A 27,409-nucleotide genomic window follows, 5' to 3' on the forward strand; every position below is an offset into this window, starting at 1 on the left:
GGCATAAAATAAGGGAGTGAGAGAAGGATGGGAGGGGAAGAGAAAGAACGAGAAAAAGGGAGGGCAAGATAAAGAGAGAGAAGAGAGAGGAGAGGGAGTGAGGAGAGGGAGAGGAGAGTGGAGGAGCAGGGAGGATAGGAGAGGAGAGGAAGGAGAGAAGGAAGGGGGAGGTGGGGGAGCAGAGTAGGAGGGAGGAGAAGGAGGAGAAGGGAGGAGGGCAGAGGAGAGGGGATGGGGCCTACCTTGGTGATGGGGGCCTCGATGGTCATGGAGTGGATGCGAGCCATGGACGAGTGGCGTCGCTGGGAGCTCCCTGTCGACAAAAACAAACCAAGAACAACAAATCAAAATGGACTCCGGAGACGGTGATCAGCCCCCCCACCCCCGTCACTTCCTGTTTGTGTCTACGTGTCTAATCAACACTTAATTGGCCAGGACAGGTTTGCAGAGGGCTAACGAGGCAGCCAGAGACACCCGGGTTTCCACTGTTGTTGTGTCTCTCTCGCCCCCCCCCCCCCCCCCCCCTCCCTCCCCCTCACCGTCACTGCCTCGGGACGTGGTGGAACGGACGTCCAGAGAGCCTTTCCTGCGGTCCTTGTGCTTACTGGACTGGATGTCTGGGGGGAGGGGGGGGAGAGAGAGGGAGACAGAGACAGAGAGAGAGAGAGAGAGCGCGAGAGCGAGGGGAGAGAGACAGACGGAGACAGAGGTACATGTCACATTAGCAGATACAAACACTGCCCTTTGCCCACAGGTCAGCGTAACCTTGGTAACAAGCACATTACCCCCTACCTTACACACACACACACACACACACACACACACGACATGAGCAGATATGATCAGAAGAAGCCCTCACCAGTCTGGGACTCGGCCTGGACTCCAGGTTTGTTATATCATTCTGCACACAAAACCACAGGTGAGCCGTTTGGAACCAATCGACCAATGAGAGACCAGATGGATCACATTGAACACAAGACCCACCTTATTATTATCATTTAAAGGCCTGTTGATAGACACATAGTGTCTGATTTTTCTGTGGAAGACAGCAGAGGGTAATCAGCAGAGCAGAGTGGAAACAGGTGGATCTCAGGTGAGTGATGTGGACACAGTGATGCATTGTGTGACCAGCAGGGGGCCACCTGAGGGCCGGACTCACCCTCCCTGTCCAATCACAGGTGTGATCTTCACATTTTGTTGTATGCTGTCTCCGTTCCTCTTTTTGGCGTAATAAATCCCCTGCCACTCCTGACACGGCAATAACACACACACACACACACACAATTAGTTGGCAGACATAAACATAAAGTGGGCCTCAGGTGTTCGACAAGGCTAACATAAAGACATCATATATATATATATATATATATATATATATCCGTTCTGAGCTGAAGTCAGTAAGTGTGGGTCACAGTTCTACGCAGTTGACATTTGGAAACAAACATCCATTGTTCGTAATAACATGGAACATAGGACATATATAAGTGATCACCTATTACTACAATAAATCTATGTTTATTCACAAGCATACACATATTCGTATGTGAACATAAATATGCATGCAATTGTTAATGAGCCAGTAACATAAGTACTTATATAAACATGTGTGTACATATAGGTTATTACTTTATAATAACTCATATTGTAGGCTGAGGACGGGGAGTTAAAATATAAATCAACTACATCAACAACAACAAGTAAACAATAACCCTTCTGCATGTGTTGGTTCAAATTGAATAAAAGGAATTAAAAAATACTAAATGTGTGTGTTGTGGTGAAATATGTGTTTGGTGGTGGATTTTGTGTTGCGGTGAAGGGTGGTGAAATGAGTGTGGGGTTTGCGGGTGGGGGGGTGGGGGGGGTGACCCTGCTGGGTCCCGGCGCAGCCGTTTCATGTCCCCCCCCCCCCCCCCCCCCCCCCCACCGCTCCTGCGGCGCCGCCTTTAAAAGCCCCGCCCCGCTGGTCGTCTGCCTGGGGTGTGACCTTCTCCCCCCACCCCCCCACCCAGCGCCCGTACGCACATGATGCCGACCGAGGGTGCAGAGTGTGAACGTCACTCCTCCTCCACACGGCCGCTCACTCCTGCTTAGCATTCCGTGATTTAAGAGCCGCTACGCTGTGCACACACACACTCTCACACTCTTTGCTGCGCACACACACTCTCACTCTCAGGGTGAAAGGGGGGGGCGTGGCCTGTTGACTAAACTTCGGCAGAATACTTTAGTGACTGTGGTGGAAGACGCTGTGGAAATGGGTGTGTGTGTGTGTGTGTGTGTGTGTGTGTGTGTGTGTGTGTGTGTGTGTGTGTGTGTGTGTGTGTGTGTGTGTGTGTGTGTGTGTGTGTGTGTGTGATGGACAAAACCTACCTTTCCTTTTCGTATGCAGGAGTTTATTGTTTCAAGGAGATCCGGTTTATTCTTCTCACTTTTAGGCACTTCGATAATTTCCTTCCCTATTAACTCCCCTTGTTGGTAGCCCATGATTGACTCATAAGCAGGGTTCACATACTGCAGGCAGACACACACAGATAATTATGGACTTCATTACGAATGTTCGCCAACAGCAAAACACATGAGAGAGAGACAGAAACACACACACACACACACACACACACACACACACACACACACACACACACACACACACACACACACACACACACACACACACACACACACACACAGACACAGACACAGACACAGAGAGAGAGAGAGAGAGAGAGAGAGAGAGAGAACGAACGAGACAGAGAGAACGAGACAGAGACAACATCACAATTGGAAGCGTGTGATCCAGATTTACCTGAATGACCTGATCTTCAGACGTGATCTCTATGGCCTCTTGGCTTTGTTCCAGCGCTGTGAAAATAGCGTTCCCAGCCCTGCCCCAGGAAGGAGGAGACAAACATATCGAGTCGATCCCAGTTCACAGGTCACCACGACACACGAGAGGAACCTTCAGTCCATCGAGGATTATTGGAACGCAGCAGACACTTTTCATCCATCATTGGTTGATGTTAATGCCTGATCGTGTATGGTGGAAACGGTTCCAAGAACGACAGCTGATTACAAACGGTGGTAGGACACTTTCACAGCTGCTGGGAAAGACTTGCTAACTCGCAGCTCCATCTTTGTCCACATCCAGAGTCACTAACATTAATTAAACTCATCAAAAGATCATATTTCTGATTAATTTACTATTCACTTAGTCTCTAAAATGTCATAAATGTCTAGTGTGTGGTTAGCGTTCTGGTGCAGATTGACTTGAAAATCGCAATTTATATTTAATGATTATTTAATATAAATAACACTAAATGTCCATCAGAAGTTACCAAAGTGACATCCTTAAGCTGATCGCTTTATCTGACGACCAACACCGATACCGGTACAATTCAACGAGCCATGAACCAAACTTGCATTTCTGAAGCATTAACCAGCAAACTGACTAATTTTCACTCAGGCTTCACCGATTGGTCAATTCATCGATGAATCGACCAATCGCTGCCCTCACCTCAGTTTAAACTGCGCCCGCAGCTCCCCGTGCTCCAGCTGCAGCAGCTCGTTGTAGCACGCCATCGCGTTGGCATTCTCTACGTATCTCTGGGGGTCAGAGGTCAATAAAGCAGAGGGAATCAGAGGGGCGGTCAAAGGCCACAGGCCCCAGGCCCAAGATCAGGCCGTGTGTTTCTGCTCCCTTCGTTACATCGTCCCCTCACTGGGTGGATCACTATTTCTAAGTGAATTCATGTCATTCACAGAGCGTGATGTGCAATAACAAGGACTTTGTCAGATATAAGAAACATAGTCCCTGAGCGTTTAAATTCAGATGATGAATTATGCTGCTCTCATACGTCTCTGTGTTCCGTACTGTTCCGGTGATATTTTAATATTTTATGGACATTGTGTATTTGTATCAGCATCTGACCTTTCAACTCTTCCGTTGGCGCTAAAGAACAGTTACTTGTGGCAGTTTGGATTTAGGAACTCCACCCTACTGTTAACTACGGTAGTTGACGAGTTGTATCTGTATTAATGATATCTACTGTGACCTGTTAGTACAATTCTGCCTATACATATGGTGACTGCACCTTACTGATACTTTTTTTTTTATCATGCATCATTGTAACTTTGACTATATATTTGCTGCTTTGCTGTCTTGTTTATGGTCCAGGGAAATTATTTTCTGCAGTTCCCGCCACGACCACTAGGCTGTGTTGCTAGAGAGCATCTCTGTGTTGAGATACAGGTCTGAACTCACATCTCATCCAGACACTTGGAGATGGAGGAGCAGCGATACAAAGACAACCCATACAGCCAGCAGGGTATGAATGAATACAAGTGTTGACATACACACTCACACAGACACATAAATTCATATCACGTGATTTTTTTTTAATTTAACTATACTTTATTTATATGCACTTGGACATTTACCGTCTTAGCCCAGTCCCCCAAAAACACACACAGACACTAACTTCAACTCACCCTATTAAAACCAGCATTGATCAGGGGCATCACAGAGGCCTCCTCTCTGTCCGGCCTTCAACAGGAGAGCATGTGTTAGCACAATGCTAAGCTAAAGGGATGCTACAGTCCTCTCCAACCCTGGCCCACTGGTCTGATTCATCCCACACTGACCCACACACACAGTTAGGCAGACTATAACCCTACTGATTCATGGATTCATTTATTTAGGCTCTTACCTTTTCACCACGGCAACTATCACAGTGTTTTCTGAGGAGGGGATCGCTCTAATGGACCTGCAAGAGAAACACAGAGGGTCCCAGTCGGGGCAGCCAATGGGGTTAGAGGAAAAAAAAAAATCAAAACAGAAGTGGCATCAAATCAATCTCGTGTTCAATATGTCACAGCAGAAGGCCCCCAGACCGGTGGCCCCCAGGCTGGTGGGCCCCCGTGCTGCTGCTTGGGTCGGCCCTCAGGGGCCCTGAAAGAATGCAGTGTACAGTAGCACTCATCGGCCTGTGGGCTCCACAAGTCAGTGGAAATAAAGAGCCTTTAGTTCTCCATCAGTGAGGGGGGAGGAGCAGGAGGAGGAGGGAGGGGACCGCGGGCGTGGGCTGAACCTATGGACTTGGCTGGAGATGAATAGGGTGAGCGTACGCGGCGGGACGAGGGTAAAGGAAGGTTTGTGAGCGTGCTTTTGGTTTCAGCCCGGAGCTAAAGATAGGGATAGAGAGAGCGAGAGCGAGAGGTATTGGATCTAGGAGCCACTTGTTACTTAGCAGCGGGGGCCCCCATCGTGACCCAGCATGTGAACAGCCCTGGGGGCCAAAACACGCCTTTGGGTTCCCCCGAAACCCCCCCCCCACAACACACACACACACACACACACACACACACACACACACACACACACACACACACACACACACACACACACACACACACACACACACACACACACACACACACACACACACACACACTCCCCCCCCCCCCTCCCCGCCCGCTCATTCATCATTATGTTAATTACACTTACCGGCAAAGCGCTTCAGCGTCGAAGTGTCTGGAATGTCGGTGGTCCATGATGACGAGGTCGTGGTGCTTCTCCTGGAAGCTCTCGGCGGCCGACTCGGCGCTCCGCACAACGCTGCACCTGAAGCCCGCCTTCTCACACGCAGAGCAGAACCCATTGCTCTGGCTGTCCTCTTTGGCAAATACTAACAGTACCTGAAGACAGGGAGACCCCGGGGTCAGACAACACCTGGGACTACCAGGAGCAACCATCAAATAACTTATAACATCACAACCAACCAGTAGTATGTCATCTGCATAACTCTAGACATTACACATCACAACCAGTCACAATGCAGTTGACGTGACACCACAATCTACAGGAGTCGAGGCAGGACTGGGTTCAGACCCCTCTCCAAGACTGGGTTCAGACCCCTCTCCGCACTGGGTTCAGACTAGAGTTTAGATTCTCTGCCCGAGCGCGAAACCGCGGGCCGATATTTCCCACCACTATCCTCGGGCCGGGCCTTTGATCGACGACTTTTTGAGAAATCGATGCCATAAACAGAAATATTATAGGCCTTTATTACTCGGGTCTTCTCAATGCCGTGGAACGCTCCGTTCACTTGCATGGGTAGTAGTCAGGTGACTTGTCAACCCCAGCGTCTTCCGTTGCTAAGCGACGTCACCGTCTTTGCGGACAAATTATTTCTCTGCTGATCAGCACTACGAATGCTGGTAACGGATAAATTGTAAAAAGACACACCATGTGAAGTTATTTTTTCGTTTTGGCAAGTAGCCGTGTAATAAGCGGGATAATGTATAGAACGTCGCCGGTCATTATTGAAAATAAGCCCCTTCAGGGCGAAGCAAGACACCTTCGCTGCGCGTCGGTGTACTGTTCGCCCTGTCGGGGCTTATTTTCCCGATAATGACCGGCGTTCTATACATTATCCCTCACATATATATTTAGCAGAGTAGGCCTAGTAACAAATGTGTACAAAGTTACATATGCATTAAAAAAATGTCGGGTTGAAATCGGCTCATAATTACAGTTAATGTGTCGGGTCGGGCCGGGCTCGGACAGAAGCCCGGGTCAGGCTAGATTTTCTGGGCCCGATCTAAGCTCTAGTTCAGACTAGGTTCAGACCCCTCTCCTGACTGGGTTCAGACTGGGTTCAGACCCCTCTCCGGACTGGGTTCAGACTGGGTTCAGACCCCTCTCCGGACTGGGTTCAGACTGGGTTCAGATCCCTCTCCGGACTGGGTTCAGACTGGGTTCAGACCCCTCTCCGGACTGGGTTCAGACTAGGTTCAGACTGGGTTCAGACCCCTCTCTGGACTGGGTTCAGACCCCTCTCCGGACTGGGTTCAGACCCCTCTCCGGACTGGGTTCAGACTGGGTTCAGACCCCTCTCCGGACTGGGTTCAGACCCCTCTCCGGACTGGGTTCAGACTGGGTTCAGACCCCTCTCCGGACTGGGTTCAGACTGGGTTCAGACCCCTCTCCGGACTGGGTTCAGACTGGGTTCAGACCCCTCTCCGGACTGGGTTCAGACTGGGTTCAGACCCATCTCCGGACTGAGTTCAGACTAGGTTCAGACTGGGTTCAGACTGGGTTCAGACCCCTCTCCGGACTGGGTTCAGACTGAGTTCAGACCCCTCTCCGGACTGAGTTCAGACTAGGTTCAGACTGGGTTCAGACTGGGTTCAGACCCCTCTCCGGACTGGGTTCAGACTCCTCTCCGGACTGGGTTCAGACTGGGTTCAGACTGGGTTCAGACCCCTCTCCGGACTGGGTTCAGACTGGGTTCAGACTGGGTTCAGACTGGGTTCAGACCCCTCTCCGGACTGGGTTCAGACTGGGTTCAGACCCCTCTCCGGACTGGGTTCAGACTGGGTTCAGACCCCTCTCCGGACTGGGTTCAGACTGGGTTCAGACCCCTCTCCGGACTGGGTTCAGACTGGGTTCAGACCCCTCTCCGGACTGGGTTCAGACTGGGTTCAGACCCCTCTCCGGACTGAGTTCAGACTAGGTTCAGACTGGGTTCAGACTGGGTTCAGACCCCTCTCCGGACTGGGTTCAGACCCCTCTCCGGACTGGGTTCAGACCCCTCTCCGGACTGGGTTCAGACTGGGTTCAGACTGGGTTCAGACCCCTCTCCGGACTGGGTTCAGACTGGGTTCAGACCCCTCTCCGGACTGGGTTCAGACTGGGTTCAGACCCCTCTCCGGACTGGGTTCAGACTGGGTTCAGACCCCTCTCCGGACTGAGTTCAGACTAGGTTCAGACTGGGTTCAGACTGGGTTCAGACCCCTCTCCGGACTGGGTTCAGACCCCTCTCCGGACTGGGTTCAGACTGGGTTCAGACTGGGTTCAGACCCCTCTCCGGACTGGGTTCAGACTGGGTTCAGACTGCGTTCAGACTGGGTTCAGACCCCTCTCCGGACTGGGTTCAGACTGGGTTCAGACTGGGTTCAGACTGGGTTCAGACCCGTCTCCGGACTGGTTCCAGAGCCCTCGAGAACAGTGGTTACAACAGCACCACTGGGGTGGTTTGGTTTTATTCCAAGTGCTGGAATTGTGGAGCTACACCTGGAATAAAGTCATGGGATCACCGGCCAATCACACACTGGGGAAATGAGTGTGGGAGGAGCCAAGGGTGACATCAGTTTGGTCTGTTTTGTTTCAGAAAGAGGTCAATCAAATCAACAGATGCTGGATTTGATTTATACGATTATAATTTGAAAGAACAGTGCTAACACGTGCCGTAAGTATGGTGATGTCGTTTTACAAGTTAAATATACTTTACAAGGTCTAGAGTGAATTGATTGATACACCTGCGTTTTATCATTATCATCCACCATCAAAGCTTTCATTAAGGCTGTGAGGTCTGGGTTCGACTCATCAGGCCTCAGAACCTTCAGTCAGGCTGTGAGGTCTGGGCTCGACCGTCAGGCCGGGCTTTCATCTCAGAGCAAGGCTGCTTCGTACCGTCCACTGGTGTGAACTCCGTCCCCATTGGTGGAGATGTGCAGAGGAACCCAGAGACCCACCTTCCAGAGCCCACTCCCTCCCTCCCTCTCTCCCCCCCTCCCTAAACTCTCCCCTCCCCACTCCCCCTCCCTCCCTCTCTAACCTCTCCCCTTCCCTCTCTCCCTCTCTGCCCCTCCCTCCCTCTCTCTCTCTCTCTCTCTCTCCCCCTCCCTCCCTCTCTATCCTCTCCCCCTCCCTCTCTCCCTCTCTGTCCCTCCCTCCCTCCCTCTCTCTCTCTCTCCCCCTCCCTCCCTCTCTATCCTCTCCCCCTCCCTCTCTAACCTCTCCCCTTCCCTCTCTCCCTCCCTCTCTCTCCCTCCCTCCCTGTGCCAGCATACCTTCATGCGATACTCTTGCCGTACTTGCGTAAACACCAGAGCAGAATGCCGACGGGGCCCCAGCGAGCTGCCCCACTAAGAGAGGACTCATGAGTCACCGGCCACAGACGTCATCCCGGCTGTTGGCAGGCAGCGCCACCGACGTACAAAAGGGGAAGTTTGTTCCGCAGTCCCAGTCTGGTGGCGCACCTGTACATTCTGCTGGGCCACAGAGACTAGCAGCTCTGTTCAACCAAGCCGGGGTTGGCCTCTGACACGCACGGTATTCAGGGCACCATGACTTTTGATTCAGTGTTGGAATGGAGACGAGTCGGTGTTCACGTGGAGAAGTGGTTTGGAGAGCCACCAGGTCATAGTGGCTCACTGGGGAATCTGATGGGATGAGTGGTCAGCCAATCAAACTCATTCACTTCTTTGTTGACGTTTAACTGGCATTACTTTGCCTTCATTTGGAATTGGGTTACTTGAATTTGGTTCTTGCACTCGGCTCTCCCTATGTCCTCGTCGCTAGAAAGAGGGATCCTCCTTACTGGCTGTTCAACACCAGGGCCCCTGAAGACGACCCCCAGCCCCCGGCCACCAGCCCTCAGTGTGGCGTCAAAGTGCTGGTATGTGTGGGGCTCCACTGGGCCGGTTCACCAAGTCAACCATCAGTGTACGAGTGAGGCGTGAGTTGGGGCGAGTTTCAAAGAGCTGAGGGACCACACTGAGACGGTGGAAACGTTGTGAGGATACAGTCGGACCACTGACCGCGGGACCATAACTTGTCTCAGGTAGGCTACCTGTTCCTTAAGGTGAGATAGCTACAGGAGGTCCCGTTCCATGTAACCACACCAAACCCCAACCCGTGGGAGCCCGGAGTCAATCTCAGGCTTTACTTTCTGAGTTTACATGAAACACGCAGTGTGGCAGAGGAACAGGTAAAAGGAAGAAAGAAAGAAGAAAAAAATAAGGAAAGAAAGAAAGAGACACACACACACACACACACATAGACAGAAACACACACAGATAGACAGAGAGACACACAGATACAGAGCGAGAGCGAGAGACACACACACACACACACACACACACACACACAAACACACACACACACACACACACACACACACACACAGAGAGAGAGAGACACCCACACACACAGACAGACAGACACACAGCGACAGAGAAAGAAACGCACACAGACAGAGAAAGAGAGGGAAAAAGAGACAGAAAGAAATAGAGAGATCCTCAGGGGGTAACCAGGGCAACAATCTTGGCCAGGTTTGGCGGGCCAGCCTTGAAAACATCATTGTTAGATCCAGAAGGCCGAGCCAGATCCTGTGAGCTGGGAGGAGGAGGCTGACAGGATCAGCTGAGTGACAACAACAGGAAGGGGATATCTCTCTTCTTGGTTTTCCTACAGTGGAGCGAACACACACACACACACACACACACACACACACACACACACACACACACACACACACACACACACACACACACACACACACACACACACACACACACACACACACACACACACACACACACACACACACACACACACACACACACACACACACACACCAGCAGCAGCAGCAGCAAAGAATGAGGATCTTCAACCTCTGGCGGGGTGAACTTCACGTTCCTGCTAGGAGTCCTGCCTCAGCAATCACACAGAGGAGGAGGAAGGGGCTTCTTCAACACATCACTGGGGGTCAGCCTCCCGGTACAATAGTGCATCATGAACCGCTGAGAGACAACGCACTCCCAGCCCCACAGAACCCCTCTATGGCTCTTCTGTGCAGCTCCTCCATGACACGCATTGTTCATTATGGTATGTTGCTTCTCATGGTCCTGCTGCCTTGACGACCCTTAGGGTACATGAGACGACGTGTCCCTTTATGGAATCGTTCCACTTTTCTTCGGCGTTCCAGGCTTGTTTTCATAAATCTTGGGCAAGCTGCGTCATCTCTGCTGCCGTCAGGATGAGTCTGAAGTTCTCAATACAATGTTTGTACTGAGAAACACTTAGTGGTGCATCACAAGGAGAAACCACCCAACGACTGGAGAACATTAGCCCAGGGAGCTGCTTAATGGCTTCTTAATGCTCCAGAGACATTCAACCGAGGCACTCATCGGTTAAACAAGACACTAATCTATACAGTCACCAGAGCCATGGTGGAGACATTTAGAAATGTTGTACTTCACCTGAAGCTGGTCTTTAAATAACTTCATTGGTCCAAATGGCACCTCTGTTAATGTGGGCTGAAACAGAAGAGGAGAAAACTCAGCACACAGCAGATAGAATCACACAGGCATTGAAACCGTTAGAATATAGGAAAATATACACTTTTTGACTTTTAGTACAATATTCAAACACAAAATCATGTTCCTCTTCTGTTATAAGAGCTAGACTTCTAACAAAATGTACTTTAACATTTGGGAGAACACAGATTATAATCCGTATCCCAGATTGGGAATGGATTCATCTCTCCCCTCAGTAGGTTTCCCCTAAACGAGCGTTCCCTCTTCGGTCCTCAAACATCTCCGCTTCCTTCCTGTAAGGCGCTCCTCAGTGCAGGGGTTAGTAACCAAAGCAACCCAGCCCCCCGCGGAATACCATCCCGGCAGAATTCCCTGTTCTCCATAAACAACACACACACACACACACACACACACACACACACACACACACACACACACACACACACACACACACACACACACACACACACACACACACACACACACACACACACACACACACACACACACACACACACACACACACACACAAATCTCTTCTCCCTCTAAGTTGTGAGCCTTTTGAAAGGAACACAAAAAGCACAAAGAGGCCAGTCCGGAGCGGGCCGGCAGCGCGCCCATTGACGTCAGCGGGACACTGGGCCCGCTCGCCCCGCGTCTGCAAACAAAGTGGGTGAGATCAAGATGGCTCTTTTTTTCAGGCAGCGTGGTAATCCGATATTCCACAGCGTCCCAGGCTGGGGTCCCATGATAAGCTCATGTGTGCCGCAGCGCGGAGACGTATGTGAAGCATTTGACCCGGCCGTGTGGGTTTGTGGGCGGCGTGTGTGTGTGTGTGTGTGTGTGTGTGTGTGTGTGTGTGTGTGTGTGTGTGTGTGTGTGTGTGTGTGTGTGTGTGTGTGTGTGTGTGTGTGTGTGTGTGTGTGTGTGTGTGTGTGTGTGTGTGTGCAGCCCAATCGTCCTCGTTATTCTGGGAGCACCGGCCGGCCGCGAGGGACCGCTGCGTTTAACGTTCCCGGGAATTTCCCAGTTTTATCTCGCGGCTTGGAGCCGCAGCTCCAGCGGCCAGTCGGACTTCTGAGAGCGTTCGGAACAGACAAGTCTGCCAGTGGAAGACCCAACCAGGCATTCCTACGACATTCCTTCAGAAATTACCGGGAGAAGGAAAAGTTCTCACACACACACACACACACACACACACACTCGCACACAATGTTTCCTAGTGAGAGCGCTAGCAGCAGCAGCAGCGGGGGTCAGTGACGTGGGGGTTGGCTGCGGGGCCCCGGAGCCCCGAGCAGCAGAATGTGTCGCTCTGTCTGGACTGGGAGGAGCTCTATGTGACAACGACACAAGCGACGCTCCGCACCGGTCCGGGGGAACGGGAAGAGCAGCCGCCAGGCAAAGGCCGGCTGGTTCGACACAAAACCGGGCTCACCTTGTAAAGTGATGTAGTGTGTGCATACACACCGGACACACACACACACACACAGCTAGCATGTAATAATGTCATACAACCTGGACATTTTGTACAAACTCCGGAACACACACAAAGTGGAACACACATACACACACACGGTATCTTACTCTCTCATACACACATACCCACAAATGAATCACCAGGCATTTGCATCCCGCAAACATTGTGCTGGCAGCCAGCCAGGGGCAAACAGAATGGAGGAAGTGAGTGTGTATGCAGACCAGGCCGTATGGACATTGTGTGTGTGTCCATGTAAAAGTTGTGCGTGTGTAAAAGTCCTGTGTGTGTGCATGTACGTGTGTTTAACTGTCCTCCCTCCAACCATAGTTACGTACGTAACAGTTCAGAGTACTGCCATTCCCTCTTACCCAGCACACACACACACACACACACACACACACACACACACACACACACACACACACACACACACACACACACACACACACACACACACACACACACACACACACACACACACACACACACACACACACACATCATAGAGTTACATGTACATGCAGAGTTGCAGACTCGACCCAATCTGTCACCAAGTGGATTCTGGTCATTGTAGTACTTCAGACTGGTTGGACAGAATTTCGTACTGCAACCAGTTCATCGCTGGCCAGTGTTAACGGGTCAAAGTTTAAAGAACCGCCAAGAACCACCCAGCCTCCAGAGACTCCCTGGTGCTCTGGTTCAGATATGATCGCTGGCGTCTGTATGTTTCGTTTAATGTCCTCCCATCTCCAAAACCCCTGCAGGCTGAGACAGGGTCACGGCGTCTTCTCTGTCTCATCCTCCGCAAACGGACGCTTCCCTTGTTGTCCCTCCCGCGCGAGAACCCCATCACCATAGTAACCTTCAACGGAAGGAACGTCTACCGAGGCAATCGCATCATTTCCTGTCAGGAAGTTACCCTTCCAGCGCCGACACGCACGGCAGCGGATCACAACGCTGGTGCACAGAGTGGATGAACCCGAAAACATGAACATGAAGGGTTAGCATGGGGATTTAGCATGTGGAGCTAACATGGAGAGTTAGCATAAGGAGGTAGCATGTGGGGCTTGCATGGGGCGCTAGCATGTGGAGCTAGCATGTAGGGGTTAGCATGGTGGGGTTAGCATGTGGAGCTAGGATGGGGCGCTAGGATGTGGGTTAGAGCCCTGCTGGAGGCGCCCAGCTCAACGTGTGCAGTGTGAAGCCTCCCTTCCACCTCATGTATTTACACAGCGGAGCGACGCTCACCCTGTTTCCTGCTGCCCGCTCATCCAGGCCTATGGATCTACCTCTCCCCGTCCCCCTCTCATATACAAACACACACGTCCCTCCCTATAAGTCTTCCCTGCTCTCAGACACGCACACAACCACGGTGTGCGCGCGCGCGCACACACACACACACACACACACACACACACACACACACACACACACACACACACACACACACACACACACACACACACACACACACACACACACACACACACACACACACACACACACACACACACACACACACACACACACACAGAGAGTGGCTTTCCACTGAAGTGAAAAACAGGAAATTGGATGACATTGTTGGGTGTGCAGACGTCAGCAGTGAGAGATAGAGAGTAAACAGCTTCCTCCTGCCCGGGCTGGGACCAGGATGCAGGGAATCTTGGGATGTCTGACCCCACCGTGCTTCGAGGGAAAGCCTGCACCGCCTCCTTCACTCTCTCTCACAGACACACGCACACACACACACACACACACGTCACCGTCAGGGACGATAAAAGCTTTGTGTGTGACTGTGTGAGTGAGTGAGTGAGTGAGTGAGTGAGTGAGTGAGTGAGTGAGTGAGTGAGTGAGTGAGGTGTGTCTGTGACTGTGTGTGACGGATTGTTTGTGACTGACTGTGTCTGTCTGTCTATGTGCGTGTCTGTGTGCGCGTGTGTATGTGTGTGCGCGTGTGTGAGGACAAAGTGCCCGTTCCAGCCAGCGGTCTGGACGCGTCCCATTCCGAGATCTAAATATGCGGCCATGATTCAATGTTCCTCATTAGGAGGACTGATTACACGGAGCGATTCCAGGTGTGGGCCTGCACACCGTGTACCAGGCGGTCAGCCAGCCGGTCCAGCACACGCGCCGCAAGGCTACGCGGCTAAATGCTTAACTGCACAGGTCAGACCAGCGGCGCTAGCACGGCGACGCTAGTTCTGCGGCGGGCACAGCGCTAGCTCAAAGAGCATAATCCACATTGATGTTTGGACCCTCACCCCTCTCTGCCCTTACAGCCGGCCCACCAATCGATGACAGCGGGGCTGACTCCACCAAGGGTGACATCACAACCAATCAATGACCTTTGACCGGCGGGCCCACCCACCCGCCCTATCACAACGCCACACTCCCAAGGTCCCCTGGTCGCCCTTGGTACCGCAGTCGGAGAGAACAGTGAAAAAAACAGAATGTGTATCATCGTCAACGTCATCACCACGACGACCAACCCCCATCGCTCCGGCTGCGGAGGTACCCGCCAAGCATGCTAATGTGATTACACTGTGTGTGTGTGTGTGTGTGTGTGTGTGTGTGTGTGTGTGTGTGTGTGTGTGTGTGTGTGTGTGTGTGTGTGTGTGTGTGTTTTAATGCCTTCTCCATCCAGCCAGCAGTCAGCCCAGCAGAGGCCGGGCGGTGACTCACTGGCTCGGCTGAAACTAAAACTAGGCCAACGTAGAGCGCTGTGTTCCAGAACATCCTCGCCGCGCTCCTCCGCTCCTCTCTTCCTGTTTCTCCCCCCCCCCCCCCCCCCCCCATTTTCTTCCATCTCCCTTTATGTTACTCTATATCTCCTAATTTTCTTGGGACTACTATGGCGTTCCCGTTCTTGACTTCTTCTCCTCAACTCTCCTTCAGCCCGTCTGGACATTCCTGCTGATAACGCGCTCAAGAAGAAAGACCCCAAACTCTCGAGGCAAACACCACCATCTTCCTCCTCCTTCTTCTGAACCTGCTGCTGATCTTCCTCCTGCTCTTGCTCTTCTTCCTGCTCCTCCTCCTAGTTGAAGTGCTCCCTTGGCAGCAGGTATAAGCAGCGTCACCTCCTCCTCTCCTCTTCTCCAGCCCCCCCCCCCCCCCCCCTTCCTCTCCTCCTCCTCTCTGCGGGGGTCACTCTCACACACGCAGGAGGCTGATGACGCAGAAGTAACAGGAGAGTGAACTAATTCTTGACCTGAAACTACGTCCCTACCGCCTCTAAAGTGACGTCCCACAGGTTTAAAAATACAGCGATAGCGTTACGGCGGCGGGCAGAACATTCAAGCGCTGACCTGCCCTCTTTTTCTCGCCCAGATCAGCAGGCGGGAAATATGTGCTGTGTGAAGCTCTTTAAATCACGTGCTATTACTGGTGAATCCCTAGTGGTTCTGAAAGGTTCTACCGTTAACGGGAGTCAACGGTAGAACAATTCAGAACCACTAGTGATGGATTCACCAGTGATTATACTTTATTTAAAAACACGTCTTAAACATTTTTAAATCACATACTTTTCAGAACCACTAGTGATCGATTCACCAGTAATTATACATTATTAGGGCTGTAACGATACACAAATTCACGATTCGGTTTGTATCACGATTTTTGACCCACGGTTCGATACATCCCACGATTCTTTTAAATTTAAAAAGCATTTTATTTAAACAACACTTAAATACCAATTATCTTAATGTAACATTTAATAACAAATAATTTGGAACACTGAACAGATTTGAACCGAAAGAATACTATTAAAGTATAGCTAAATTAATAAAGAAATAACCAAAGATTACAGTTGGAGGATGCTTTTTGCTGGTAGGCATAATAGGGCCCCTTTAACTGTTTGGTTGGTTTATTCAAATATCCTTATTAGCGCTTCTTATTAGGCTATGTAGCTTAAATAATGACATAATCAGGCCGTATAGAATGCAACATGTTTAATAGCCTAACTTTCAAGAGATGAGGAAAAACATGAACGTCGCAATAACGAGGCATAGTGTTACGAGTAGCGTGTGTGCGGGAGAATGGCAGTGTGCGTATGCGTGTGTGAGTATGCGTGTGTGAGTGACGTCAGCGAGTGAGTGGACGAGCGAGGAGAGCGAGCGGTAGCGCGTGTGTCTAGTGAAGAAGCGAACGAGTCCGGTAGAATAAAGTAGCCTACCCATCCTGTCAATAATCGGTGGCCGCTTCATTCCGACCTATAAGCAGACAAACTGCCAGTCAAATCACACAAAACAATAGAGACAGGATCACACAGGCAATTTTTTTCGCGCTTGGCCCACTCTGGATAAATGTCGTTCATATCGCATATGAGGACTTCGACGGCTGCGGAGAAATGCAATCCTCCGTAGCCACGGAGAGCTGTGATCACAGAGACGGCATATTGTCACATATTTACGGCATCGATAGGAGGGGGCGCTGTCAGCAGACTATTATTTAGACAAATTATTAGGCCTAGCAAATTTCAATCGGACAATTTGGCCGAAGAGTTAGAAAGGGCATATCGCGCTTCTGCCTTCTCAAACCGCGAGACAGGTTCGTGGCTTTGAGTATCGCGATTTTCGGTTTGATACGCGTATCGTTACAGCCCTATACATTATATATTAAAAACATGTATTGCATGTTTTTAAAATCACGCAGAACCACCAGTGATTGATCCCTACTAGTAATAAACAATCTTAACAAACTATGTCATTTCCTGTTTGGAGACTTTCATCAGTAGTCAACGGTAGGCTTAGTTTCAGAACCACTAAAGACAATTCACTATTACTCAACCATCCTCACCATCGATGTCATCGATTGACAGTTGAGCAGTGGAGCAGGCATGCGTCCGTACGTCTGCCTCTAGACTCTAGCGGACCAACGGACAGACAGACAGCCCTAGCCAGCTAACCAGCGTGGCCACGCGGTGCCAGGCACCCCCCGCCAGCATAGAGCCGTGATCATGAACGCCGGCCGATGAGAGCCAGAATAGAGCCGTGTTCATGAACCCCGGGCCGATGAGAGCCAGTGAGGCCGGGCTGCGTAGCGCCTCCTGCCGATGGCCAGAGAGCCGGAGAGAGAGAGAGGAGCTGGGAACAGGAGCGCTCTCTGAGCCGCTCTGACCACGCCACTAAAAACACACTCACAGAACCACCAGGACTTTTATACAGACAGACAGACATTACTTTTACATAGACAGACAGACACACACAGGTTACTTTCACACACACACACACACACACACACACACACACACACACACACACACACACACACACACACACACACACACACACACACACACACACACACACACACACACACACACACACACACACACAGGGGATGGATGAAGAGAGCAGTGCTGCCAGGATGTCACTGTGCGGGACTTCTTGAACGTAGCCAAGCTGAGGGGTGTGATGGTAAAGATCTATCTGATGGAAGGCTTCTGAAAGACTTCTGAAAGATATTTAGGGGATACGATTTCGAGAAGCTTTGTTTAGTAGTTTAAAGTAGTTTAAAACATTGTCTGTTTGCGTTGGTAATGGTGTCACTAGATATATGCATTGGGCCTTTTCTGATCAAGTGGTCATGATTTGGATTAGCTAACACAGACTCCTTTGACAGCTTGGTTTTGTTCTGAATGTTTTGTGGTCGCTCCGTTAAGCCCTGATAGTCATCTCTGTATGCCAGCTGTATCGATGCATCCTGTTGAGACTGAAGGATAAAGGTCACATTGAAACATTTGTAACTGCAAGAATTGCCAGCAATCACTTGTGGAGCAGTATGCAAAAGACGGCCAAATACACACTACAAAAACCACACGGCATTGTGGGCGGGCAGGTTCGGAAATAGCGCGGCAATCCCTTCTGTGTACCTGCACAAAGTCTATCAGCAAATTAAACGGCCGACGCGCTCCCTGAAGAGAGCAGCACTTTCACCAGTGTTCACCTTCTAGGTAATTCTGCGCTTATCCAGATTACCCAGAAATCCCGCTAATACCTCCACCACCCTGAGCCTCCCCGGGCTGCAGCCCGCACCTAAACTCTCCTGGGGCCAGACGCCTCCTTCCAAGTAAGATATGTTTACTCAGAATTAACGCTGGTGTGCTGTCCTCTGACAGCCGCCTGCACCGCCACCCAAACAACCGCAACCCCATCGCCAAAACACCCCCTCTGTCTCCGCACCTGCACCCGGGACAACACCGCTGAACAAGTCCACCCCGGCCCACTCCGTTCCTCTCTTATGTCAACAGCACGCCTTCTGACTCAACCGTTTACCTGGTTAACCAAGGCACACAGGTTAACCAAGTTAACCAGGCTTTCTTCAACAAAACGGTACTCTCAGCGTAAAGCCTCCTCTCTGGGCCGGCTCGGGATCCCTTAAGGCAGGCTGCACACTAAGGGTTGGACACTAAGGGGCCCATCCAGGGAAACGTTATCTTACCGAAAAGCATTCCAGTGCCGCCGGCCCCTCCTCCTTTTCCTCCTCCTCCTTCTCCTCCTCCTCGCGGTGGCAGGGGGGCCTCAGCACGCTCAAGGACCACGACATGGAGTCAGGCGGCCGGCCCTAAGGCCATCAGCCCCCGCGGACCCTGCGATCGCACTTCTGTAACAGGAAGCAGCGCTGGCCGGCGGAACTCTTAAATGACCACACTTGTCCTCTAGACTAAAGAGATTACACAGAGTTGTATAGGAATGAGTTAAGCGCACCCGCACCCGCACCCACACACACACACACACACACACACACACACACACACACGCCCCCATACCGACAACCCTACCCCCCCCACTTACTCCATCTGACGAGTGCCTCCCCGGTTGGCCTGCGCCGTGTCCCAAACTGATTCCAAACCATGGAGCGCGGAGTCCCAGAGCTGCGAGGCGGTGCTACGCTAGTTAATCACTGGACTTCCCATCCTCTTGCCCGGCTAAAAGTAGAGCCGTGATGTCACCGTTGCATGGAGATCAGTGAGACATGAGCCGCGCTGGGCCAAGCTAGTCTAGGCTAACGGCATGGGGGATCAGTGAGACATGAGCCGCACTAGGCCAGGCTAGGCTATGCTAGACTAGGCTAGGCTAACAACAAGGGGGATCAGCGAGACAGGATCCGTGCCAGGCTAGGCTACGCTAGGATAACTGTATTGGGGATCAGTGAGACATGAGCCGCTCTAGGCCAGGCTAGGCTAGGCTAACAACATGGGAGATCAGTGAGGCATGCTAGGCTAGGCCAGACTAGGCAAGGCTAGACTAACATCATGGGGGATCAGGGAGACATGAGCAGCGCTAGGCTAGGCTAGGCTAGGCTAGGCTAATGGCAAAGGGGATCAGTGAGCCATGATACACCCTAGGATAGGCTAACGCCATAGGGGATGAGTGAAACATGAGCCGCGCTAGGCCAGGCTAGGCTAGGCTATATTATGCTAACGGCTTGGCAAGCACACCGCAAACATTGCGCGCATTCACTTGTGTAGGAATGCCGGCCTCCACACGGCTCAGCGTTCATTTAGAGCGATCCAAGATTAACGTCTCATCAGCGATGCCGAGTATGGAGGTTTTAATAATTTGATTTCCAGATTTAACGCTTAGCACAGATCAGAACCGTAACAATATTCCTAGAATTTGCGTGACACGCGCGACGGTTCCGGATTCCGTGTCCGTCACGGAGACGATCCCGCTGCCCTTTCCAAGGATTTCAATGAAAGAGTGAAGCACTGCTATGACGTAAGAGACGTACTTCCATCCTGTGAGCCCTGGTTTTCCCCAACATAACGCTGAGCATACTGGCAGACCCGAGGCCTGATGTGTCCACCCGGATCAACGTCACACGTACAGGGCACACGGTCTCTCCTCCGCCTCTTGTATGGAGGGAGAGAGAGAGACTAACGACAGTCACGTAGATTTATATACAGCGAACATCAACCGCACATTCACTTGGTTGCTCTCACACTGTACCGTGAACCTTTGCCTCACATGGGCGTTTGTGTAGATAGAGTAAATACATCCGAAACAATATTTAAACCTTTACACTTTTTCTTGTGTTTAGTGTGTTTCAAACGTAGACACGGTGATTAGGTGAGCTGTGAGGCCGCTCAACACAGGACACCCACACCCACACCCACCAGGTACAGACACACAGGACACACACAAACCAGGTACAGACACACAGGACACACACACCAGGTGAAGACTGGTCCGAGCCCCGCGCCTAGGGACCTGTCCTCCATGGAGGAACACGAGGGCCCCAGAACACGTCTTCCGAAACACAACACTAGGACCCGGTGCAGGCAACAGAGCACACACTTGTTTGGGCGGAACACAGCTTCCACAATGTTATGAAACCATCACATGCTGACCCTATGATGCAGAGTTCTTAACCCGGAGGGAAATGGGGGTAGGAGAGAAAAAGAAGGCCTTTTGGCGGTACCAGAGGAGAACAACAATAGCAGCATCTGTCCCAGACAGAAACTCAACAGAGAAGACCGCTCATGACTTTCTCATGACATTTTCTTACTTAGCTTTAGCAATTTCCAATTCATTGAGGTTGTTAAGAACACAAGTGGTGCTGTTTCTCCATGTGTTCAGAGGTGGTACGTGTGGGAGATATGATATCACACCATATGGAACCGTGAGGTCGCCCTAGTTCGGGCAGAGCCGAGCAGCCAAGTGTGGAAACAAACTCTGAACCCTGCCACCGTGAGCAGCTGAAAATATAGAAGTGGCCCATCACAGGCCTTCTCTGTGTCAATAACGTCATCAAATACCACCAGTATTTACCCATTGTAAATGAACGAGATCCTTGACAGAAGCAGATAAGTGCAGTCTATCAGCAGCAGATCCTGTGCTCGGCCTAAAGTGCAGGCGACAGCTGCACTTGGAGAACATAGCCCTACTATTGGTGTGCGGAGCGAGATTAGCCCTATTGTATGGGTGAATAATGGAGGCCACGACGTGATAGGGACCGGGGTGAACGACCAAGACGACTCCACGCTGTCTGGGGGCGAGTGCTGAGCTAACAAACCGACCGGAGAAAAGATCCAGCACAAAGTAAAGAATTTAAAAAAAAAGGGCGGGGCGAGAGAGAGAGAGAGAGAGAGAGAGAGAGAGAGAGAGAGAGAGAGAGAGAGAGAGAGAGAGAGAGAGAGAGAGACCTCTCAGCCAGTAGAAAAAGCACAGTGGATTAATTCATCAGCACTTTAAGGCCTCGCCTTCCTCTGGAATAAATTACCCAATGGTTCTCAACTTAGACTAAACACAGACAGCCTCCACCCACAGGACGGAGCACAGACAGCCTCCACCCACAGGGCGGAGCACAGACAGCCTCCACCCACAGGACGGAGCACAGACAGCCTCCACCCAGTCCCCAACAGTAGAAAGCTGTGTCACATCGACCCCGGACCCCCAGACAGTCGGAGCGCCCCGTCCTCCGTGTTCTGGTACCAGGGGCAGAGCTGGGTCTCCAGACGAGTGGGTGAACCCTGACCCTGACCTCCGTGACCCCTGGGCAGAGCGGGACGGCTCACAGGGCAAGAGTCAAGGACAGATCTACACCGCTGTTTCTGGCTGAGAACTTTCTGTCTGTGCGTCCGCGCATGTGCACGTGCATACACATACACGACCGCGGGCACACGCGTACACACACACACACACACACACACGTACGCGCACACATTTACCCACAAGACCTTGTACGATGTTCTTATCGTAGCCGGTGCGGCCCAGATGGTAGTGTACCCTTGACAAAGGAAGTCTCATTTAGTGTGTTTAGCTCTGTCTGTTGTTTAGTGTGTTTAGGGTCTGTCACTCTCTGTCCGTCTGTCCGTCTGTCCGTCTGCCTGCCTGCCTGCCTGTCGGACCCCGTCTCTCTGTGTGTTAAAGGTGAACTGAACTCTGTTTCAGCTCCAATCATGAACTTTGTGAAACTTTTGTTCAGTGAACACGGAAACAAGCGATGGCCGCGGAGTTACACTCCCAGAGTCGGAGAGCCCCACACCTCTAGGAACGTACCCCAGTGTCACACACTAGTTTGTGTTTTGTTTCTCATCCGAGACGAGGCAAAACTAAGTTTTCATTACGGTATATACCGTATATTCACTTCATGATTTTACAGAACTACAACTCCTCTCTTTCTCTCTCTCTCAATGTGGACAACTTAGACCAGTGCAGGCAGCGGTGATGGACTGGTCAGGGTAACTGGGATACGGCCCTTCACCACACCATTCATGCGTCACAACAGATCACATCGGCCGCTGGCATCGGTGACGCCATCTGATGACCGATAGACTGATTGAGAATATCGGCTGATAAATTGGTGCATCCCTAAACTCCTGTTCTAAGTTTCAGTAGTCTCATCTTTTTATAAAACTTGTTTTACATAAATTACACTTTTATTAAAATTTAATGGCAGGGACGTCGGCTAATATAACTCATCATCATTGATGTGTTCAATCCCCAATCCTTATTATCAGATTTTTTTGCTGTTGAAACCATGAAAAGTGTAAAGTGATAAAAAAAAAACACAAATGAACACATCAAGATAAATATTGGGGTCAAGCACAACTTAACCGTCCCCCTATCTGAGGAGAAGCTCCTGGACTGGGAGGCTAAAGTTCCACAATAAGAGCGCGTCTCCATTCCCTCCGACGAGGACACAACAGGGGGTGTGATCTCATCCTGAGGATCGGTTCAGCGTAGATAAAGGAGCACTGCCTGGCTGGGTGTTGGCCTGCAGAAGGCTTTACAAAGTGGAGTGGAAACCTGATGTTATCGGTTCCAAGCCCGCGGGAGGGCGGCTGTACGCGTCTGCTGGACAGGAAGTGACGTTGATAACATTTGGATTTAAAATAACCAATGGACAATCAGAGGACATCTCAGACTGCAGCCATTGGACACAATAAGACTCATAGGACTGATTCACTGAGAGGTCGTAATGAACGCCTCCATGTTGGAAGCACAGGAGCATTGGCGTGGTAGTGATTATTTCCTCTTCGTTTATTTGTCATGTGTTTTGGAATAGTTTAAATATTGTTCATTATGGGAAAACTATTTGGTGCGTGAAACAGTGTTTCTCAGACAAGACGTGGCAAAACAAAGTTTTCATAGTTTATCACAATGTATTAAAGTTCTGATTTTGTAGAACTACAACTCTCTCTCCCAGTGTGTCCCACACAGACCAGTACAGCCAGCTGATGGACTGGTCAGGGTAACTGTGATGCGGTCAGTAGTCACGCGTACAAGAGGAGCCCGTCCGACAGGTCGGGGCTGTGACGGACGACCCCCCCAGACGGACGACCCCCCCTGAACCGTCTCCAGCTGAGGGGGGCCGGGTGTTTAGTCTGACTCAGTCCGGCCCTAACTGGATCAGAGACCAGGGGGGTCAGGGGGGGGGGGCGGGGTTAAACAGCCCTCTTGCTCCGTCCTGCAGAACTCCTGACAGAGGTCACACACACACACACACACACACACACACACACACACACATGCAAGCCCGCATAAACACATAAGTGTGCATCAGATTCTTAACCATCAGGTCTTACCTGAACTAATCCATACACTGTCTGGGAGAGGTCATCTGTAGGGTTAACCAGCCACTAACCACCCAACTATGTCCAACTATGCTGTTCTTCACCAGAGCTCTGCTCAGAACATGACGCCTTCACCAAGTCACAACCACATTTTTGGGGTTCACAGGGTTCATATTTACTTCACTGTGTAATTATGAAACAAAAAAAATGTTACCTCAAACATTAAAGACGATCACCAATTACCTTCCCTGTTGCCTTAATGAGGCCCTTCACACACACACACAAACACACTGAGGGGAGGCTTTGAACAGCACTACCTGTCGTCAGGTATCTCACACACACACACACACGGCTCTACCTGTCGGCAGGTATCACACACACACACACACACCTCTACCTGTCGGCAGGTATCCTGCTGGAGGCTACGGCCGCTACAGCTGGCCTGTCGCCACGGTGCTGTGTGTTTGTTGAATGAATAGTGCCTGTGTGATTGTGCCGCAGTCGGCTGGATCACATCCTTCACAGGGGTAAGTAGTGTGCTCCGTGCACCGTAACGTGCACTGTGCACGTTACTTCATTCAGATTAGAGTAGCCAGCTCGAGATGTGGGAAAATACATATCCACTGACTCACGGCCCAGGAACGCTGTATCAGTGGAGAGGTGGTGTGAGAGCATGGGGCCATATCCTCACCGTTCTCCTCCACCTCCCCGAGGGAACAAAGCCTCAGGAGGCTGGACCCCCGGCCAGGCTCTGACCCCTCACCAGGGGCGTCTGACATGAGCAACGCAAGCTCGAAACCACCAACAACCCCAAAGTAGTAATGCCACGCACGTCCGCTTGGTCCAATTAATACAGTTGTATAGTGCACACACACACACACACACACACACACACACACACACACACACACACACACACACACACACACACACACACACACACACACACACACACACACACACGCACTTCGGTGATTGAAACAGATAAACTCATCCCTCACCTTGCAGCTGGCGGGTTTGATGGGCAGCCCCGAGGCGGCGGGATTTCCTGGGTGCTGAGTGGAGTTGGTCTGTTGTGGGGAGTGGGAATCCTCGGACTCTTTTCCACTGTGGTAGACCACCCTATCAGAGATATGAATACTTGAAGCACAGCCCATGCTGCAACCCACTCCAGACGTTTTCTGTCGCGCAAGTGCTTTACTTTACTATTCACAACTGTCCTCTGGTGTTATGTTTTTATATGCGTGTTCACACTTGTTGTTTCTGAGCTATTTTGTTGTATAGTTGGCTATAGATAAACTAATCCAAAAGGGTTACTTAAACTCTCGCTTACAGCATACAGAGTGAGTAAGAGTAGTGTGTTTCTGAGCAGGAAGCTGATGTCCTAGGTTTGGGATTCACCTCAACTTAATTGAAGTTGTTTTATGCAAGTCCAGAAAAACATGAACTCCGTTATTCATCTTTTCATGCGCAATTCATCCCTAACGCTTAAGCCTCTTTTTGCCTTCGTACCACATCATATTTTTTTTCATTCTCAACTTTACTGTGATCAAGCGGGCCTGCCGGCCAGTCCTCTTCTGATCATGCAGTACTTTTATCCATTTCTCGTCCAGGAATCGTCTGCGCTCTCGTCCTTCTCCCCACCCCCGAAGCCATCCACTGTTCCTGGGGAGTCCTCCTTTCTCCCCGCTCGGCCGATCTGGTTCCCACTCGAGTTCAAGACATGGGCCACAGGCCGGTTCTTACGACACGCTCCGCTCTCCAGCCGTTCGTCAACAGGCGAGAAGATCCACGCTGCTGGTGCCTCTGCTCAGCCCTCCCCATGTCAGGACTCCCGTCGGCGGCAGCATAACGCGGTGGAGTCCGGCCACACGGTCCATGGATCAGCCCGAAAAGGGACGAGAGGGACACGTAGAAACCTTCGGATGGCTTCCAGTGTGCATTTAGAGATATCTACTGCTCGGATCGGAGATGCTAACCGCAGAAATACAAACCCGGGTACCCTCGAACAAGCTACAGTGTGTCGGGCCCACGATATTCTCTCATTTTGAGGAAAAAAAAATAGCCAGATGCTGTCAAATATTAATATGTGGAGGTAATTCCACCGTTGAACGTGACCGCTTGTAGAAGGAGGAGAAAGCTCGCTCGGCGTCCGCAAGTTGGGCAGATGAAGGAGGAAGGCATGGGATGAGTTCCTGAGCGCCGGCCACAGAGAGCTACATTAGGATTATTCCTTGTTTGTCTTTTCTCTGCCTTTCCAGCGTTTGCCCTTCCAGTTCTTCAGTGCTGCTTGACAGCAGCACATCCAATGAAAGCACCCGCAAGGATTGACCTACAGCCTTTACTGACGTTAATGCAAATGAGCTGCGCCGGGCCAATCAGCGGCCGTCACTGCCCGGCGGGGCGGGGCCAGCTTTCCGTGGGAACTTCAAACCAGCGGGAAGAGACGCCGCGGGGAGCCGGGCCTCTGGGATCTTAATTAGAAACAGGTTTAGATCAATGTGGGATCAAACATGGGTTTTCTAAGGTAAATGTTTGTTTGATTATAAATAAGCTTTAGGATTCGAGAGACAATCATTATTCTTCTCCTCGTTTCTTTATAATATGTTTTATATATTCATATTACCTTGGTATTTATGGTTATCTTCAATATTAGATCACCATGAAAATTAGACCAGCCCCCTGGAGGTAGTTTGACCTTTATACCTTTAAGGTGCTCGTTTGGTTAGAGAGTGTGAGAGCTTTCTGTGTTAGATCTGCAGGATAAATGTGATGATTATACGTATACATTACACCTACATGTCAAACAGCCTGAGGCTGATGTTCCACAGAGCAAGGGTCCATATTAAACCAGCATGTTTAAGGCTTATCGTCCAAGAATATGGAAAAGAATACTTTTGATTTATGGGGTGGACACGAATCTCAAGATGTGAAAATCACTTTCTTGAAAACACATCATATAAATCAAGAGGTGGTTCTCGTATCAAATGTAAAAATGTAGATCGATTTATACCACGCACTGATCCACTCCAAAAAAAGGTTTGGACTATACGACTTACAATGATCAAACTTATCTTACATTATTTAAGTCATATTATATCCATAATTTCAACCTCAATCAACCTTCAACCTTCAATGATGGCAGCAGAATTGTCTCGATGCCTTGAGGTTCGAGGATGAACTCATCACGTACATCTCCTGAAGATAAATTCTCCGCCAGCCTCTATGTCCCCAGATCTTTCCACACTAAAATATATATATTATTCAGTTTGAAACAAATACACATTGTTCACACAATCTCCCTTCGGCTCTAG

General features: G+C 50.6%; 1 protein-coding gene across 2 annotated transcripts; it reads right to left on the bottom strand.

Moving 5' to 3' along the window:
• Positions 1-185: 185 nt before the first annotated feature.
• pde8a (phosphodiesterase 8A) lies at positions 186-26,423 on the bottom strand. 2 transcript variants are annotated; one of them, XM_060071463.1, is made up of 13 exons: positions 19,369-21,627; positions 19,016-19,237; positions 11,041-11,097; positions 5,498-5,688; positions 4,701-4,757; positions 4,483-4,537; positions 3,509-3,597; positions 2,801-2,879; positions 2,368-2,508; positions 1,160-1,248; positions 860-1,036; positions 540-617; positions 186-313 (listed from the first exon to the last, which is right to left on the bottom strand). In XM_060071463.1, the coding sequence occupies exons 2-11, from the start codon at positions 19,118-19,120 to the stop codon at positions 892-894; spliced, it is 1,008 nt and encodes a 335-aa protein (XP_059927446.1). In that variant the 5' UTR covers positions 19,121-19,237; positions 19,369-21,627; the 3' UTR covers positions 186-313; positions 540-617; positions 860-891. The 2 variants fall into 2 exon arrangements, with proteins under 2 accessions (XP_059927446.1, XP_059927445.1); XM_060071462.1 differs by lacking the exons at positions 19,016-19,237; positions 19,369-21,627 and adding an exon at positions 25,097-26,423 and having other exon boundaries at positions 187-313.
• Positions 26,424-27,409: the final 986 nt, after the last annotated feature.

The sequence above is a fragment of the Gadus macrocephalus genome, chromosome 14, assembly GCF_031168955.1.
Source record: "Gadus macrocephalus chromosome 14, ASM3116895v1".
NCBI classification, from domain to species: domain Eukaryota; kingdom Metazoa; phylum Chordata; class Actinopteri; order Gadiformes; family Gadidae; genus Gadus; species Gadus macrocephalus.

Coding starts and splice junctions, on each gene's coding strand:
- pde8a (XM_060071462.1), bottom strand. CDS start 25,252: ATGGGCTGTGCTTCAAGTATTCATATCTCTGATAGGGTGGTCTACCAC. Junction 3,598..4,482: donor TCAATGCTGGTTTTAATAGG/GTGAGTTGAAGT, acceptor TCTGACCCCCAG/AGATACGTAGAGAATGCCAA. Junction 2,509..2,800: donor CTGAAGATCAGGTCATTCAG/GTAAATCTGGAT, acceptor GTCTGCCTGCAG/TATGTGAACCCTGCTTATGA.